This window comes from Varroa jacobsoni, unplaced genomic scaffold (genome assembly GCF_002532875.2).
Source record: "Varroa jacobsoni isolate VJ856 unplaced genomic scaffold, vjacob_1.0 scaffold_756, whole genome shotgun sequence".
NCBI classification, from domain to species: Eukaryota; Metazoa; Arthropoda; class Arachnida; order Mesostigmata; family Varroidae; genus Varroa; species Varroa jacobsoni.
This window is the reverse complement of record NW_019213658.1, coordinates 61,154-77,270: the sequence shown is the minus strand read 5'-3', so window position 1 is coordinate 77,270 and position 16,117 is coordinate 61,154. Positions and strand designations below refer to the sequence as shown.

Genomic DNA, 16,117 nt, shown 5'->3' with positions numbered 1-16,117 from the left:
CCCGGGTAGTACGTGCCAGACACTGCAGGAGTAACCTCATTTAGGTTAGCACGTGTAAACCTTCGCGTCTTTACCCGTACGCTGTAATGGAACACTTCGTCGAAAGAAAAACTACATATATAATAAGCACGTTTGTTTCAATGCAGCACACATTTCATACTGACAGGTTCGACCAGTGTGAACTATAGTGTCTCATATCTACCACTCATACTTACGACACACTCAACACTTTTAGCTATGAACCTTTTGGCAGTAGGTCATTGGAACCACCTATTTTTCAGGTATAGCTCTAGGAACTTGCCCTCGTTAGGGGGTCTAATCGGAGCGGATCTTGCTACGCTTAGGTGGAGTTCTCCCAATATATCTATGAAACAGCAATGGCAATCTATAATGGCAACCAATGATCTAAATAATTACTCATTGTCTCTTATTTATTTCCCTGATTATTACTATTATTTAGTGATAATTTTTGCCAACTTGCTTGGCAGCATACTTGTTAGTTATCGTCACCATAACAATATACCTGAAGAAATGCACGGTAGCCACCAAGATTGCGCCATCTTATGAATATTTTTCGGGGTATAGCAACCAGTGCAGCAACGAAATGGTGAATATCGTACGAAATGGGTTGACGGATAGCAGTCCTTCTATTTCCAAATATTACTATGAATTCAGTGGCCCATTTGGATGGTGAGTCCAGACCCATCCATATACCCGTCCAACAAAACGAGTATTTTGATGCTTAAATCAAATGACCGATATATACTCTAGGAGGCTCTCAGTGTTAATGCCGACATATCGTTAATACAAAACTGTTCAACATGAATGTGCCCTTACTATATGCAAGACTATCTTAAATTAAATAGAACTTAAGCCAGGCCCTTTACGTCGATATCATAAAGGTACAATCCACGCCCGCAGGGTCAGAAATGGCACCTTAAAATGTGCCTACCTATGTTTCATTTCATACTTTCTCGTTATACATTATGGGTGCTACAGGTATATACAGGTTTTCTTGGAGAACAGTCCATTTCGAAATCGATTTCTAGAGATAACAATCGTCCCAAACTACGTTAGACATGTTTACTTACAGCAATAGTGGGGTTTGGATGCAGTGTTGAAGTGGGTGCATTCTAGTCGGACAAGAGGCGTTGGCAAATCGTTGAAAGCAATCTATCGATCCGTATCCGGCAGGGGAACATTTCTATCCGTCCACTCGGCAGTCATACCATTGGCCGCGTTGGAAAAGCTCGTACGATGGGCAATCAAAGCCAATCGGCATACACCCATTTTGGTACCTAATAAAATCCTTTGCGTACGAAGTCGTCATCATGTGAGTGCATACAGCAAATCTGAAGATGTTGTTCGTGGGCGCGGTGTTGACTTCAACCAATATGAAAGTAGAATAAAATAAAAATAAAGATACGGCACTTTGTAAGCGCGCTGAATTAGCAAATAATTAGATCGAAAGTAATATATTGGAACCCACAGCTACCAAAAAGAAAACCAAAGAAAGGTAGGGACCGAAGTTTAGAATAGCCATTAATTAATTATCTACTAAACTCAGGGACACATGAAGTAGTCTGGTTTGGAGACCAATTTTGTGCTGGGAAAGGTCAGCCGTCCGATGCAGCCTCTAGGAGAAGTACCGCATCCAACACTCGAAATATTTTTCTAAGAGCAGCCAGTATACAACAGTCCAAGGGCCAACGAAACAAAGTGGTTTTATGCATTACGCCAGAATGGGTGTAGTTGTTTCGGAAACATTTTCTTAGATATTTTGTACCCAGGTTCTTTATTACAGATTTACCACCCATTTACGATTTCGACTCTTATCTTATAAGAAGTACTAACAGAAATGTATGTGTATTGCCCTTCTGATAGTGTTTACGAGCATCATGCCAAGAGATCTATGTCATATATGTTTTTAGCACTTTTCACGGACCGAACAGCAGACTTTTCTGCCGAACATATCGCTCGAGTCTCGACTAAATAAAAAGCCAGACACAAACTAGAAAGTTATAAAAAAAGAAAACATTATTCAGTAGGGTTTGATTCAGATTTTACTAAAATACTTTTACCTGGTACCGACATCACATCCGAACATAGTCGCACCCCCCATTCGGGAAAAAATCAAGGTGTCCAATAGGCTCCGTAAAATTCAAATCGAGACTGGTGACAAAGCTGCGTGCGTCTGTACGTATTGCTTCTATAAACTGAGCGTCGGACGGGTCGACTCGAACCAAAATTGGCATGTATTGAATGTACTGTTGTGCAGAATCCAAAGTCGTTATCCGAGAGATACGCCCCCTGAGGTGCTCACCTGCGTAACCGCTAACGTGTGCACCCAAGCTGTGCCCATATAAGTGAAACAACGACCTCGATACTTGGAAGCGATCCTGGAAACGCGAATGAAGCAAGGAATACAATAAATTTGGTGTATTAAAGACTACAGTGTATCTTATCATAAATGTTGTATAAACAAAGCGTCTTTTATTAAAAGGACGTTCCATACGGAGAAATTGTCAGCATAATTATAATATAATATTCGTTTAGCTGACCGATATTACTGCGTGGTCATTAGAGCATGTTTGATCTATTATCAAGCTCTGCAAGCCTATTTGCTAGGAACCTATTGTAGTTATAAAAGGGAGTAACAAAAAAGGCTCAAATACTGCTGACGAGAACGCATATCAATATGGGTGCTCGCTTTGCATGCAACTTCGTCATGATGATACGAGCTTCAGTCTAACCACACCGACTCAGACCTCACTTACCTATATTTTTAATCCTCAAGATGACTATCTTTATTTTGCCATCAGATCAACAGCATTTGTTGAATTGACGTCAGTAGTCCCTCGTCTCTTGGATACATTTGTTAATCATTGTCAGTGCCCATGGGATTCATCTTTTTTTCCACCTCCATTTTATGAGCTGGCTTGAAATGGTATAACGTTCACAAGTTTTTATTAATTCCTTATTTGTAGCATTGTATTTGCTTGCCAGAAGATGTTCGGAAAGGGTCGTATTTGTTAACCAATGCGGGTTTGACTCACTCTCGCCTAACTCGTAGGTCAAAGTTTGCAAGCTTTGCGGCGCCTCTTGCAATCGGCGCTTGGTACACAAATACATCGTATCTCAACATTCTATTTCTACCAAACTTTAACAAAATCTGCCCTACTCAGGATTTGTTCGCCTATTGAACAATTGGAATCAGCTAGGGATTATCCAAGTTGACTAACTAGAGTCTAACCTGGATAAGGATTACTAGGTTTGCTTCGTTCATGTTTGTAAATGTAATCGACGTCTGTGTATCTTGGCGTTTGTTTACAATGCTCTACCGAAACTGGAGCTGGCCCATAGCAATTAGACCCTCAACGTTGCTCTCGTTAACGCTGATAAAAAAAGAATTTGCAGGAAGCAATGAAGATAAAAAGGTCTTGCGATGTAAAACCAATGAGAAACAGCTAATCGCATGTTATAAGTTAGGCACAGTTTCATCTTCGACAATCGCTGCTTCCAAAATGAATAATCTTCTTGTAGGAAAGGTGTTGCCACCGTAATAACAAAATTTGGAGAACAACAGTAATCAAACAGTTCTTTTTTTAAAAACACTAATATGTGGCCTTATGCGTAAAGTCGAACATACATAGAATCGGACGAGGGTTAATGGCTAAAAACAGCCATCTCAGAAGTGGTTATGGATGTATATGAAGATTCCCTTGAACAGTCGCAATGGAATATGCAGGTACAAAAATAAGGTGAAGAATAATTTCTTGTATAGTTAAACGCATGGGATGAATGAGCTTGATTATTTGTATTACATCACCAAAGAAAGTGGGGGAAACAGACACTGCCTTAATAAATACAGGATAGAGTTAGAATTTCAGACGAAACAATCTGAAGTGGTATGAGGGCATGTGACGGAACTCTGATCTGCAAAAATCCTAATATGAAAAGGCCGAAACAAACAAACAAACTGATTTAGAGGAATCGCTGTTGTAAGGGTACTCCCATTCTTTTCGGTGATTAGAATTAGGTGTGCAGTCCCGCCTTGTAACATTGCTTGAAGAACATTTATAGTATCGCCTAGAGCGAACAATTAAGCTAACTAATCTTGTTTTCCATCAAAAATAACTATAAAAATTTGGGTAGATCACGCTAGGACTAGCTAGATAACTTCTGAATTTTTACTGTTAGACGAGACTATTATAACAAAGAAGCATTTCCGACAGCTACCTAAGTCGAACCAAGGTATTGTAGAGAAGCTTTCTAGATAGCGCAAAGGTAGCATTTAATCAACATGACGCGCAAAACGATAAGATTTAGCAAAGTTGGCAACCATTAGTGGGCTTTGATTACTAGATCTCGACCCAACGTCCACCTAATTTTAATGTTGTTGTATGCTTGGACCTCTATGGAATCAATCCCCTATTCGCTGGAATCATGGCTAAATAATGCAAAGGAACTATAATCTGCACTTGAGTATTACTTTAAAATAGAGATGCGTTCGACGAGTAAGACCCTATCGTAAAGCTGCAAATCAATAGATTGATACAACCATGGATTCGACGTCAAACACAAACGAAATCGTCTCGCTTACTTATTTTTCTCTAGTTTTGTATGCCCTAAGTGACAGCCTACCAATGAGCCGACATAATAGTATATTGGCAATTTCCCTAATAACCTGTTTGTCTAGTAATTGCTTTATCTAATAGAATTCTAATAAATCCGGCCCTTTTACTCAGATCTGTCGATTTGCTTATTGTCCATATTCATTTTTTAGCAGGTTATCAATTGCTATCGCGCTCCGCTACACGTAACTACGTTAGTAATAATTAAGTTTTTCTTTCAATAATTTTTATGAATGGTAGACAATGTATTATATGTAAAGATTTTTTTTTTTTTTGTATAAACTGATGTGGTTTCTTCATAAGCCACATTTAAATGGTGTATACCCAGTGGACTGCTATTTGTTTTCATCAAAACTTCAACTCGACCATTCTCATAAATCAGTTTGAAAGGTTGCATCTTAAAATGTACGAATAACCTTTAGTAGCGATCAAGAACGGTACGATCCGCACAGGTCGCGCTCAAATAAGTTCCAAACAATAAATTATTTTAAGCTGTTAATACTATTAAAAAGTTCAGCCTTTAAAAGAGACTCATCCCATCAGATTTGGATGCGATGGCGTCGTTCGCGCCAATTTGTTATCTAATCAAAAGATCTATAATCATCTGTTCATGGTTTCCAGCTGTAACGGTTTCGAGACTGCCTACTAAGTACAATAACTATACCCCTTTGTAGCCTTTGGGAGGAGGGTTGCTCATTGTTTTCGAAGAGATTTAGTTCCAGTTGAACTTACGGTATTCTTAGACCAGGAGACGAATATTTTTTGACTATCCTTTCTCAAAGCAGCAGCGGTAAAAACAAACTGCCTCCGAAGTTGCACGTTTCTGGCTTCACTTCTAATACCACAAATAATAATATCTAGAAATTCTATATATATATATATATATAGAATTTCGTACAGGCAATCCTCCCGGATAGTTAGTTTAAGCGTCGAGATTTGCCATTTTTTAAAACAATTCTAACAACCTACCTTGGAAATACAAGGTGGAAGAGAACATACAAAAGCCTCAACAATGACAAATAAAAGGAACCAGTCTGGAAAATTCTGAGTATATGAGCACCGTCCGTCGAGGGTGCATGGAAACGATGAGCTATAATAGAAAATATGTTATGAAGCTCTCGCTGCAAACTGCGATCCCCTAATCTAACTGTTCAGATATACGAAACTTTAAAATATGCGCACGTGAACATTTTTAGGTGAAGCCGATAAAAGGTCAACCTCTAAAGAAGAAGTAGAGGAAACGGAAATATATGAAATTTTGACGGTAATTCGATGCATTTATCAAGCCCGCTTGTTACTAATATTTTTACCTTTTTAATTTTCGCGGTTGACTGTTACTGCGACCCGAAGCCAAGCTGAATATCTCATTATTAACTATTTATTCTACAAATATAGCTAGCTAGCTATAACGACAATTGTTGCGTCGTGGGTGCTTTCATATATCCTCTTTGGTATTGAAATATTATGTCCTCGACCTGTATTTATGGAATCTTTGACTACTACCAACGAAGATAAATAAACGAAGCCTTATCGTCAACTGATGCTGCCGTTTAGTAAAAGAAGATAGAACAAAGTGGTTTCATGTATTTACACAGAGTACAAACGTATTTGTCTGCTTTGATAAGTGAAACCCTATTTAGCCTTCTGCATTTCATTAGACGCCTGAATGGCGAGTTCATTATGATTATGAATACATTCGATACTGGAGATGACCAGCTGCTTATAATTCAATTATATATTCGATGGATCGTCAAGGGGAACAATAACATGATGAAAACCGCAGCTTATGTATTGCTGGAAAACAGTCTACTAGATGAGGGATACCAATCAAGCGCCTCTCGAATAAGCGTGCTTCAGAGAATGTCCTGTCCGTGTTACGGACTAAAATGCAACTTATTCTAGCGTATCGAAGGGAATACCTTCAATTAGTACGTCTCTCTGTACGGACGCAACTACGTGCCTCCTTTCAACTACAAGAAAAACTAAAATTTATGAGCTGACGAGTTATTGGCCTCTGTTAGTGTTAAAATTGGTAAAAAAAGTTCTTCGTTGGAACCGCAGTCGCTCCATGAAGTCATACGATGAAACACAATTACTATTATTATTATTATTAAAAGCGTATAATACAAATTGAAAGCTCGTCGCAAAAATTATTGGTACGCCATACGATAGTGTTCTTCACACAAGTGTATCCTTCCGATAGCATTACAACAAGGTCGAATAGACTTCAATATGATCCTCTTCAATTTCGTTAAGACTAATATATAGATTGTAATTAAACAGAAGTGTCCTTCAAAAAGAAAATCTAAAAAAGTAGGTGGTGCCATTTACGACAAACGCTTCAAAAATGTTTCATTTCAAAGGGTCCTTGACGGACGTAGAAGTCGTAAGCACACATATTATGTTATCGTATACTTTAAGTGTTGAATATCGTACTATGCATAATTTCATGATGAAACGATAGTCTGACTATGTGTTTATCACGCTATTTTGTCGCTTCGGCCACAACAACGTGAACGGCAGCTATCGACATTGAACAAACCGATACGAGAGTTGGCCGGTGATAACCACTGTCGATAACATCTATAAAGCTAAACTTTTCAGATTTTTTTTTCTCGCACACAATCAATATAGGGAACTTCCCAGATCAGAGCCTCTTATGTATTAGATTTCGGTTTAAACATATTTGTGTAGGCGTGTTACACAAAGGTTTCGGTGAATCTGTAATATCAAAAACGAATCAATGTCATAATCTCCGTTCAAAACTATATCAGGAAAGTATCTAACTCCGTATCGAACTGTAACGCACGTTTAACATTATCGAAAGATGGATGTTTTCTCGGACTGTCACTGCATCGCTTAATGCTACTTCAGCACAGATTGAACAGCATAAATCGATATGTTTTAATGGCGCTATTTTTTGAAAAACAACGTCCGATTAAGCTGTGAGTGTACCACTATTGGTCGCAGTTGTCGAACAAAGTATAACCGAATTTTAACATAAACTTATAAACGAACCTAACGTCTATTCAAAGTAGGCCTCACAGCCATGGCAGATAAGTTTTTTTTTCGCAGTAATGAGCATCAGTATATTTTACGGTATACAACAACGACGAACCACAGTCAACTTACTATTCGCAAAGGTTTCATGTTGATCGTTTAATCGCTGCTTAGCTTTAAAAATTTCATCTATGGCTCATATAGTAGCCCTGTTGCAGGTTAAATTCGTTCAGGACTTAATAATTACCATCTGTTATCATTAACGAGTAGGCCAAGAAATCGCTATTCGTTTGTTTACTATTAACCGAAACCAATTAGCACTCACTTGAAAATTAGCTCACGCTTTACACGACACGTAGTAATGCGTTTATATCCTGTGTCGGCCGCCTCACGGGTCACTAAGTTACTAACAAGTTATTCATCGTGCGCTTCACAGCTACTCGTTCTGCATTTATATATCCGCAGGTGTACATTGATCAATTTATATTACCATTTCTGCGTCATAACAGCTCGGTCATACATATCTAGTAGCAAGCCCTCATTCTAAGGCCGTTATTCCCAAGCGTCTAGTGAGTATGACCTCACGCCGCAGTCCGAAAACTACTGTAGCAGGTGATTAGGCCGCGTACAATTTTGTTGAGTCCTCTGCGGCTTTAATGAGAGGTTTGAAACACCAAGGCCTAGGTTGATTTTAGCAGGATTGGTCGCGGTACTTTTTAACTGATCCGACATACGGCGTTTTCGTCGAAGGCAAACCGATGGATCTCTTATCATTTCCGCAACACCCGTGTTACTGCCGCCCAATAAGGATGGACTGATGCTACATGACTGATGTACTACAAGTGCTATTTCTCATAGCGGAATTAGTCAAACCGCATGACGGGCTTTCAAGTTACATGGTACCAGCATACTTTCTTTTGCCTTAGTAACAGCGCCCTGTGGGTGCTGCGCATTAAAAAGCCTCCTCTTGGAATGGAAAGACAGGTTTCCTGATTGCTGCGTGTGCCTCCGAAGGCAGGTATAAAGTTTCTGCGCCGTATAGTCTCGGAACTAATTCGGCGTGGGAATTGACTCAATCCGCTGTGATGAAGCAGCCGATTTCGCGGGTTTTCCGCTGTTAATCTGCTATGGGGAACTTAAACTTGAGCTCTAGCTCATCCAACAATGATCATTTAGCGCAGACAAACTGTTTGTACCTCTTTGGTCCTATCTGGCGGTGAAAGAACGCTCCGGTGACTCGGCTTTATTTGAAGTAATACGGGCGTTCAGCCCCGAGGTCATCTTATATACTTATATCGTGCGCACACGTGTCGAACCACATTTGGAAGTTCTTCTCATATAGTGTCGCACCCTCAATATTATCCTGTTTGCCGATTACCTCAGTCTTTACCCAGGCTTTGAAACTTGCCTAATGGTCTCTTCGGCCAAGAGCCTTGTTCATCGTCAGTTCCGGTGGCGCTGTCTGATCACTAGAGGGATCGACATATCGATGTCCACACATCGCTTAACCCTGTCATTGGTTAGCAAAAACGGGCAGTTCACAGCCACCTATATAGCACAGACAAGTATTTATTTATTATTAATAATGTCTGCATCATTACGTTCCACATTCAATTTTTTATCCAAAATTTAGCTTCGCATCTTAGTTTAAAGCAACAAAGACCATAACGAAGATAGTAACTGCCATACCTTTTATATACGCGACGGATAAATACAAATACATGGATTGACTGTCTGTTTACCCGGAAAAGATATTGTATTAACTAAAGCATAGCCGTTTCACGAAGATGTCCCTATGCTAACGATGGCCAAACGCATTGCGTACTTCCTTATGACAAAGCGTCGAACGGTGAATAGCCCAGATAATTTCGAAAAAGCAGTTTTCATCGAATCCTTAACGAAACTAAGCGCTGTCCGAACGGGTTTAAAACATGCTATGCAACGACACAGGAAAAAAATCGAAAATTTGGATTTTTTTCATGATTAAATTATGCGTAGAACATGCGTATAATTGTACAACCTTGTAGAAACAAGCCTAACAGATGGAAGGATTGAAATAAGTATATCTGGCCTAGCAGAATATTGTCCACATTCACGCATTTATATAGACATTTAATATGTTTTTCAAAAATAAAGTCTACGAGTGAGATAGTTTAACGATTTAAAAAATTAGGGCAAATTTCGGATTAATATTGATCAGCCTTTAAATACTCGTCCAAATACTTTTATGCGGCCGCTCGACTCATTGTTTGTGATATATTTGGGCCTAATACAACGACCCAGTCTTCGTCTAATTAGCTATATTGTAAGAAGTGTAAATGGCTATTACTGTAAAGGTCGACTTTCGCTCATCGTTGTTTGTGTAAAGAACACCGTCGAGATCTTTAACGTAACACAGATTTAGGCAGAACAAGCGCAGTTAACTCTCTCAGAAGTTTCCCCGTAAATAGCAACAGAGTATTACACACCTGTGGTTACCACTCCGATATGACGATATACCGCTTTGATACAATTGTTTGCGATTAACCCTGCACTTACACAAAGGTATACCATTGCTAGTCTAAAAACCTTATTCTATGCTATAAGATTGCTTAAATATGTAGCCATTTGCTAGGGATTGATGCTATCAATGGAATACATACGTTAAAAGAGCTGATCTTTTTGGATAGCCTGTGACGCCTCTAACCCTGCTTTCGATGAAACGTAAGCGACATGTAAAAAGGGCTATTAGTTAGTAACATTTACGGAATACGGTGCGTTTGGAACAATATTTGTCACTTCGATGTCAAAAAAATCGAACCAAAAAAACACAAACTTACTATGAGTTTCTGGATGGGGATGGCCACTTCGGCACCAACAGCTCGGCAACGATAGGAGAGAACGTTGCCTCCCATGCGGTCAACAATGATTACGTTCACGTCGCTGCTTTCCAGTAGTTCCTCTCGAAGCTCAGACATCCATCTTGCGAAAAAATGGGTATCTAAAAAGTGATGAATTATTGTCTGAACGAAGAAAGAAGAATTAATGCGTTACGATTAACAAAAATAATAAAGCTTTATTCAAGGTCTCTGTTTCATCTTGCCAGAAAAATCTTTCAGGCTAGTTGAACTCTAGAGTCTGCCACTGACATTATTGAACAATCCACGAGTTATTAGTACTTACTTGGGCACATGGAACTGCTTAATAATTCGAGTTAAGCCTATTTTAGCAATTTTGCTGTTAGTACACGCGAGACCTCATGTAGCCATAGTATTATAGGAGGCAGCTTTTAGGTCGGTCAGCCGCTTTTTTTTTTTCGCCGAGTAACCTATCTTAACCTATAGCTTGTAATTAAAGAAAGTGAGATTTGAAACAAGCCATTTTAAACATATCTCGCTATTTATAGTAAAAATGAACGTGTTCAAAAGAAACAGAAATGCAGAACACAATGATAAATTTGTATTAAAGGATTCAATTACAAATGGTGGCTGACAGCAGCCCGTGCAGCAAAAAATACGTTTTTTTACAAAAGTAACACCGTGTCCGTATACAGAAGTGAAGTGTGTAAAAACTTTAAGACAGGTTTATGCCATTATGTTATTGGGGCGGCCGCACTCCATATCTACAGCATGACCCATAGGGATTAGGCGTTCCTGCGTACAATAGAGAAGTCCTCAATACGCCACTCTGCCTGTTTCCGGCCCACACCTTACGAATAATTACTAATACAACTACCGAGCAAATCAGCCTTCTAGCCAGCTTCGTAACAGTGGACTGTGCTTGAAGATAACAGCGCTCTCTAACGACGCACAAGCTGACCATAATGCTTCCACAATATCTGCATATATAGATCGTTTAATACTTTTCTGCTGGAAGCGTTTCTCAGGTACATAACTCTGCCCTAAATTACATAGTTATTTTTATAATGGCAGTCTAGAAGCCAATTCAGACCGTGTAGTTAATTAAGATTTGCGTGGCGCTTACGGTTCGTGTGCTAGCATTACGATGGCATCTTGAGCTCGTTTCTCTAAGAATAGTATAGTACCTTGGCGATGCTTGGAGACCTCAATTCCTTTCTTGTCGTCTTTTCCTTAATCTAAAAAATAAAAGCTTGACACTTGGACAGAGGGTATTTTAATTTGGTCTTAAGAAATCTGTTCCTGAATTACACTGCAATAAAACGACCCTATTTTTATGGTACAAGTTTTTTGAAATTTTTTAATAAAGATTAAGTTTACTTCTACAAAAAGTCTTATGATCTACCATGTAGATGGAAACAATGCTAACTCCTTTACATATTGTAAGTCGGATTAGGCAAATCATTTTTCTCCAAGGGTCTTTAATATTTGCATTATTATATAAGTGAAGAAGTTTTAAGATTTATTAAATTAACTGCTTCGAACGCAGCTAGCTTGCACTCAATTAATTTCTCTTAGATTATTTTGTATATTTTCTAAGTCATAGGAAAACCCATTACGAGGCATTTGAAAAAAAGTTTTAGAACAAGAATACTACTAGTACGTGCATAACCTTTTTAACTGCTTGAACTTATATCTGTTATTAGTCCTCATATACAGCCAAACATTCTTTGATTTTGTGCCATAAGGCCCTTTCATGATGTTCCCACAAAAAATCACGCTTTAATTCTATAATGTACTGACGTATGCGTCCGCAGCTGGCTGCCCCTTGGACTAGCCGCAGTTTTAAGTAAATAATTTTTTTAACACAATATGAATGGCTGAGTCTGAAGGCATTAAAAGAAATTATCATAGTCGATCTTATTCATGCTCCTCAATACTTCTCTCATGATAGGACAGCGTTTTTAATATTAATTAAAAAATTAGCATCACCGATTCCCTTGTATATTGAAGAATACATCGCGTTCACAAAAATGAATAAAGAAGTAAAAAAAAATTGTAATTAAAAAGCTTAGACCTTTATAATAAATAATAATTACTCAGAAATTGCTTTTAACTGCCTACTTTTCTAGACTCGTAAGCAAATCCATAACATCTGGTATATGCCGAGCCGTGACATCGTTATTGATTCCTGAATTTAATAATAAAAGAAAATAATAATTAGTAATAAACGTATTTGATTTTTCTTCCCACGCCACATTGAATAACTAAGTCTATTTATGCTTGACTTTTATATTTACCGCTATTACGGCTATTCCTGTTAGCGGATGCCGGTAGGGGGGAGGAGGCGGGAGATTTAAAATGCCCGCAGCATCTCGAAAGCAACACAAAAAATCGAGCCACGTCAAGTAAACTTACGTAACTCTGCCTACATGTGTAGCATCATTTAGAGTATGGTATTGCGGCAGGACATACTAAGTAAAGTAATACTCTCGCTTTTTAGAATAAATTTCTATTCGCGGAGCCTATTTAATTTAGCAAACGTACCAGATCATTTGAGATACACCTGGAGCCTAAGTCGCAAACTTTATTTATATATTTAGTGAGCGTATTTATAAAAAAGAATCATTGTCACTACTATGATTACAATATCTACCTTGGTGGGTATCGCGGGGTTAACGTGAACGTACTTAAGGACATTCAGGCTAACCTTGCGGCCGTGAAGAACGTCTAGCTGGTTCGTATTTTGGCGCGTGAAGAACCAGAATGTGTTGATCTTCTCTCGCGAATCGACCTGCGCGTTTAAATTGCGCCGTAGTGGGTGGTGGAAGCCAGGTGTAACTGGAAAACAACCCAGCTCCTCCATGCACTGGTTTGCTTCAGTATCAACGCAATGAAAGGCAATCAGGCAGTATGTTAGAACACTGTTTCAGTTGTTGTTTAGTAAAACTGATTTAGGCGAACTTCTACGAAGTCGTACAAAGGATTTTTATAGGAATTGGTCAGTTTTGAAACATCTTGTTTGTATCGTAAACAAAACGTAAGAACAAGTTTAGTGAAAGTTATTAGAAACTTGAGCCGCTCCCGAATGCTCTTGTACTTTTATCTAATATTTCTGAAATATCTATTAGGAAGTATTTTGTGTTTTTCTTTTTACTTAAGTATGGGATTTCTTGACGCAACGAAACGAGGCGTAGTTCTATCAAAGACAATGTATGGGAAGCATTTACAGAGGTCGACATGAACCGTACAATGTTGATTCTCGTCATAATACTGTCAACAAGCTAAAGGTGGGTGTTTTTTGCGAGTTAAACACAATTTTGTGAAAGTGAATCGCCTACAAGGAGGCATGTCTTATTTTTTTTAGAAAAAGATGAGGAAATTTTAGAAAGAGATAACTCAAATTTAAAAAAGCTACTATGGTATAAACAAACGAGCAAATTCAAAATATATTAAGTTGGAAGATCAGTCCAATCTAGATGTGTAGACGGCGTTACCTAGATGATATTTTTTAGCTAATATTTTTTCAATGCAACATAGTGTAGAAGCAACATCGTCCCAGAGTCGGTCGTATACGCCATTATCATTCACTGCCAAACCGGCATCGAAGTATTGAGTTCATTCATACTTACAATAGAAAAGGTTGGATTCAGTTCAGAAGGCAACGGTGGGGCTTACAGGCGACCTCTGATAATCCTGTCGATGATTTTTTCCACATGACATTCTACTGTCAGCTAGCTCTGTATGTAGTTGGTGTGCAATAACTCATAGGACAAGACGCTGTTGTACTTATTATATTTTAATGATAATAAAAACTCACTTAAAATTCTAAATTATACCGGTATGTTGGAGATTTGATGTCATACCGGTAACTAAGTGTCGGCGCGGCTTTTTTGACCTGACTTATGCAACTTGCCACGTGACGTCAACAAGCAATGCACTCCGATGAAAGCGGCACCTTCCCCCTTTTCTAGCCACTCATCAGTATTCATGGGGTTTGGCAAACCTAGCAAAGCACCCCCTCAAGACGTCTCAGAGATTCGCCTATAAACGACGGATGTCGCTCGCCAAGTACGAACAATTACAATAGTCGCCGGCCAATTTAGTCTTAAGGCCAAACTAGAAAGGTGGTTACTTTTAGAAAAAGTTACTACAAATGCTTTCTGGCCTGCAATTTTGCCGACGCAGCAGGAATGGCCAAAACACTAATAGCATCAGTAACAAATTTAGAAAGAAACATTTGCGGTCCGTTGACTCCTTCCAATGGGATCCTTGTCGGCCTGCATACAGGCTCGTTGTCAAAAATAAGCCTCATGTGCGCATATGACGCGCGTTACTGCCAAAGAAGAAATAATTTTTAGCACGCACATGTAGATTCTAGTAATGGTAGAATTAGCGCTTGTTAGATAGGCCAAGAAAACATTGTTTTAAAGCATAAGAGAAGCTGTTGAACGAAATTTTCGACAACCAGACGAGTTAAATCCAAGTTTTGTCGATGGGAATAAAGAGAACGTTTATGAAACATATCCGTACGTTCAGAGGTTGTAACATGTCATCCGTCAACGTAGCTGTATTGTTGGAACTGCCATCCGCGCCTGTATTAATGTGGGTTTTATAAATAAGCATCTTTTTCTTGCAAAATAGTTGGACAGCGCCTCTCGCACACACAGCAAAGTCGAAGCATTTATGTTGTTGTCGTTTTTAGAAACTCACTACGGTAACAGCTGGCATAAAAAGTTAATGGTTAAAAGGAACGGCTAGCTTGTATGTAGAAGAAGAAGGAGCCCGAAGAGGCGCTACGCGTAAGAACGGTTCAGCCATGCAAATTGCGTAGTCGACTCCAACATATGCGTGACGTCAGATTAGCCGATATTACATTGGGATTCGTTCGTCAGAGAACAATCCGATCACGTTGAACCTTTTAGGTTGGCTGCTCCCTGTTCCATTTCAGCCAGTTTAAAACCGATTAAGCCTATCAATTTTCTGTAAGTTCTTTTTTTTCCTGAATTTAGCTATACCCCCGCAAATAATGCAGTCGCATTCATTAGACGAGCGAATATAAAGCTACACATACAACGTAGACAGGTAGTCTGTGCAAAAAAAAATGGACGTTAGCAATCATCGGTACCACAACTAAAAAATGTAGTATATATATATATATATATATATATATATACATGCCACCAGTTGTTTCTTCCAACGATCATAAGCTAATGATAATGATAGAACATATGGATACTACAAGCACACCGGAGGAACGAAGCTAATTTCTAGTGCTACATAGGTATTCATACACATACTCTTAGGCTAACGTGAATAATACGTTTATAATAAAATCACATTTAGTGTTATAGAGTCGAATAAGTTCGTGTTTGTATTCGATTCAGCTTAATACATAGTTTATTTATGACATTCGTACCGTAAATAGACTAAGCCACCACATCTATACTTAAATTATTTATGTTAAAAGACTCTAGATAATTAGTAGAAGTGCAGAGGTTTCAAAAGAAATTATATGAAGAAGTAGATTAAAAAGAAATATATAATCACAATAGTAACAGCAGAAACAATAATAAACTTATTAAAAAGAGAACAGGACGGATTACTAATCAATTAGGTAAATCCATCCAGAGTACCTTCAGAAGA

General features: G+C 38.6%; 1 protein-coding gene across 1 annotated transcript; it reads right to left on the bottom strand.

Moving 5' to 3' along the window:
• Window positions 1–2,077: 2,077 nt before the first annotated feature.
• Window positions 2,078–13,376, bottom strand: LOC111263315 (pancreatic lipase-related protein 2-like). The gene is given in 4 exon segments (XM_022838278.2): window positions 2,078–2,119; window positions 2,121–2,399; window positions 10,454–10,636; window positions 13,128–13,376. Coding segments are annotated over 4 exon segments (714 nt in total). The 5' UTR covers window positions 13,338–13,376.
• Between the last annotated feature and the right edge of the window lie 2,741 nt (window positions 13,377–16,117).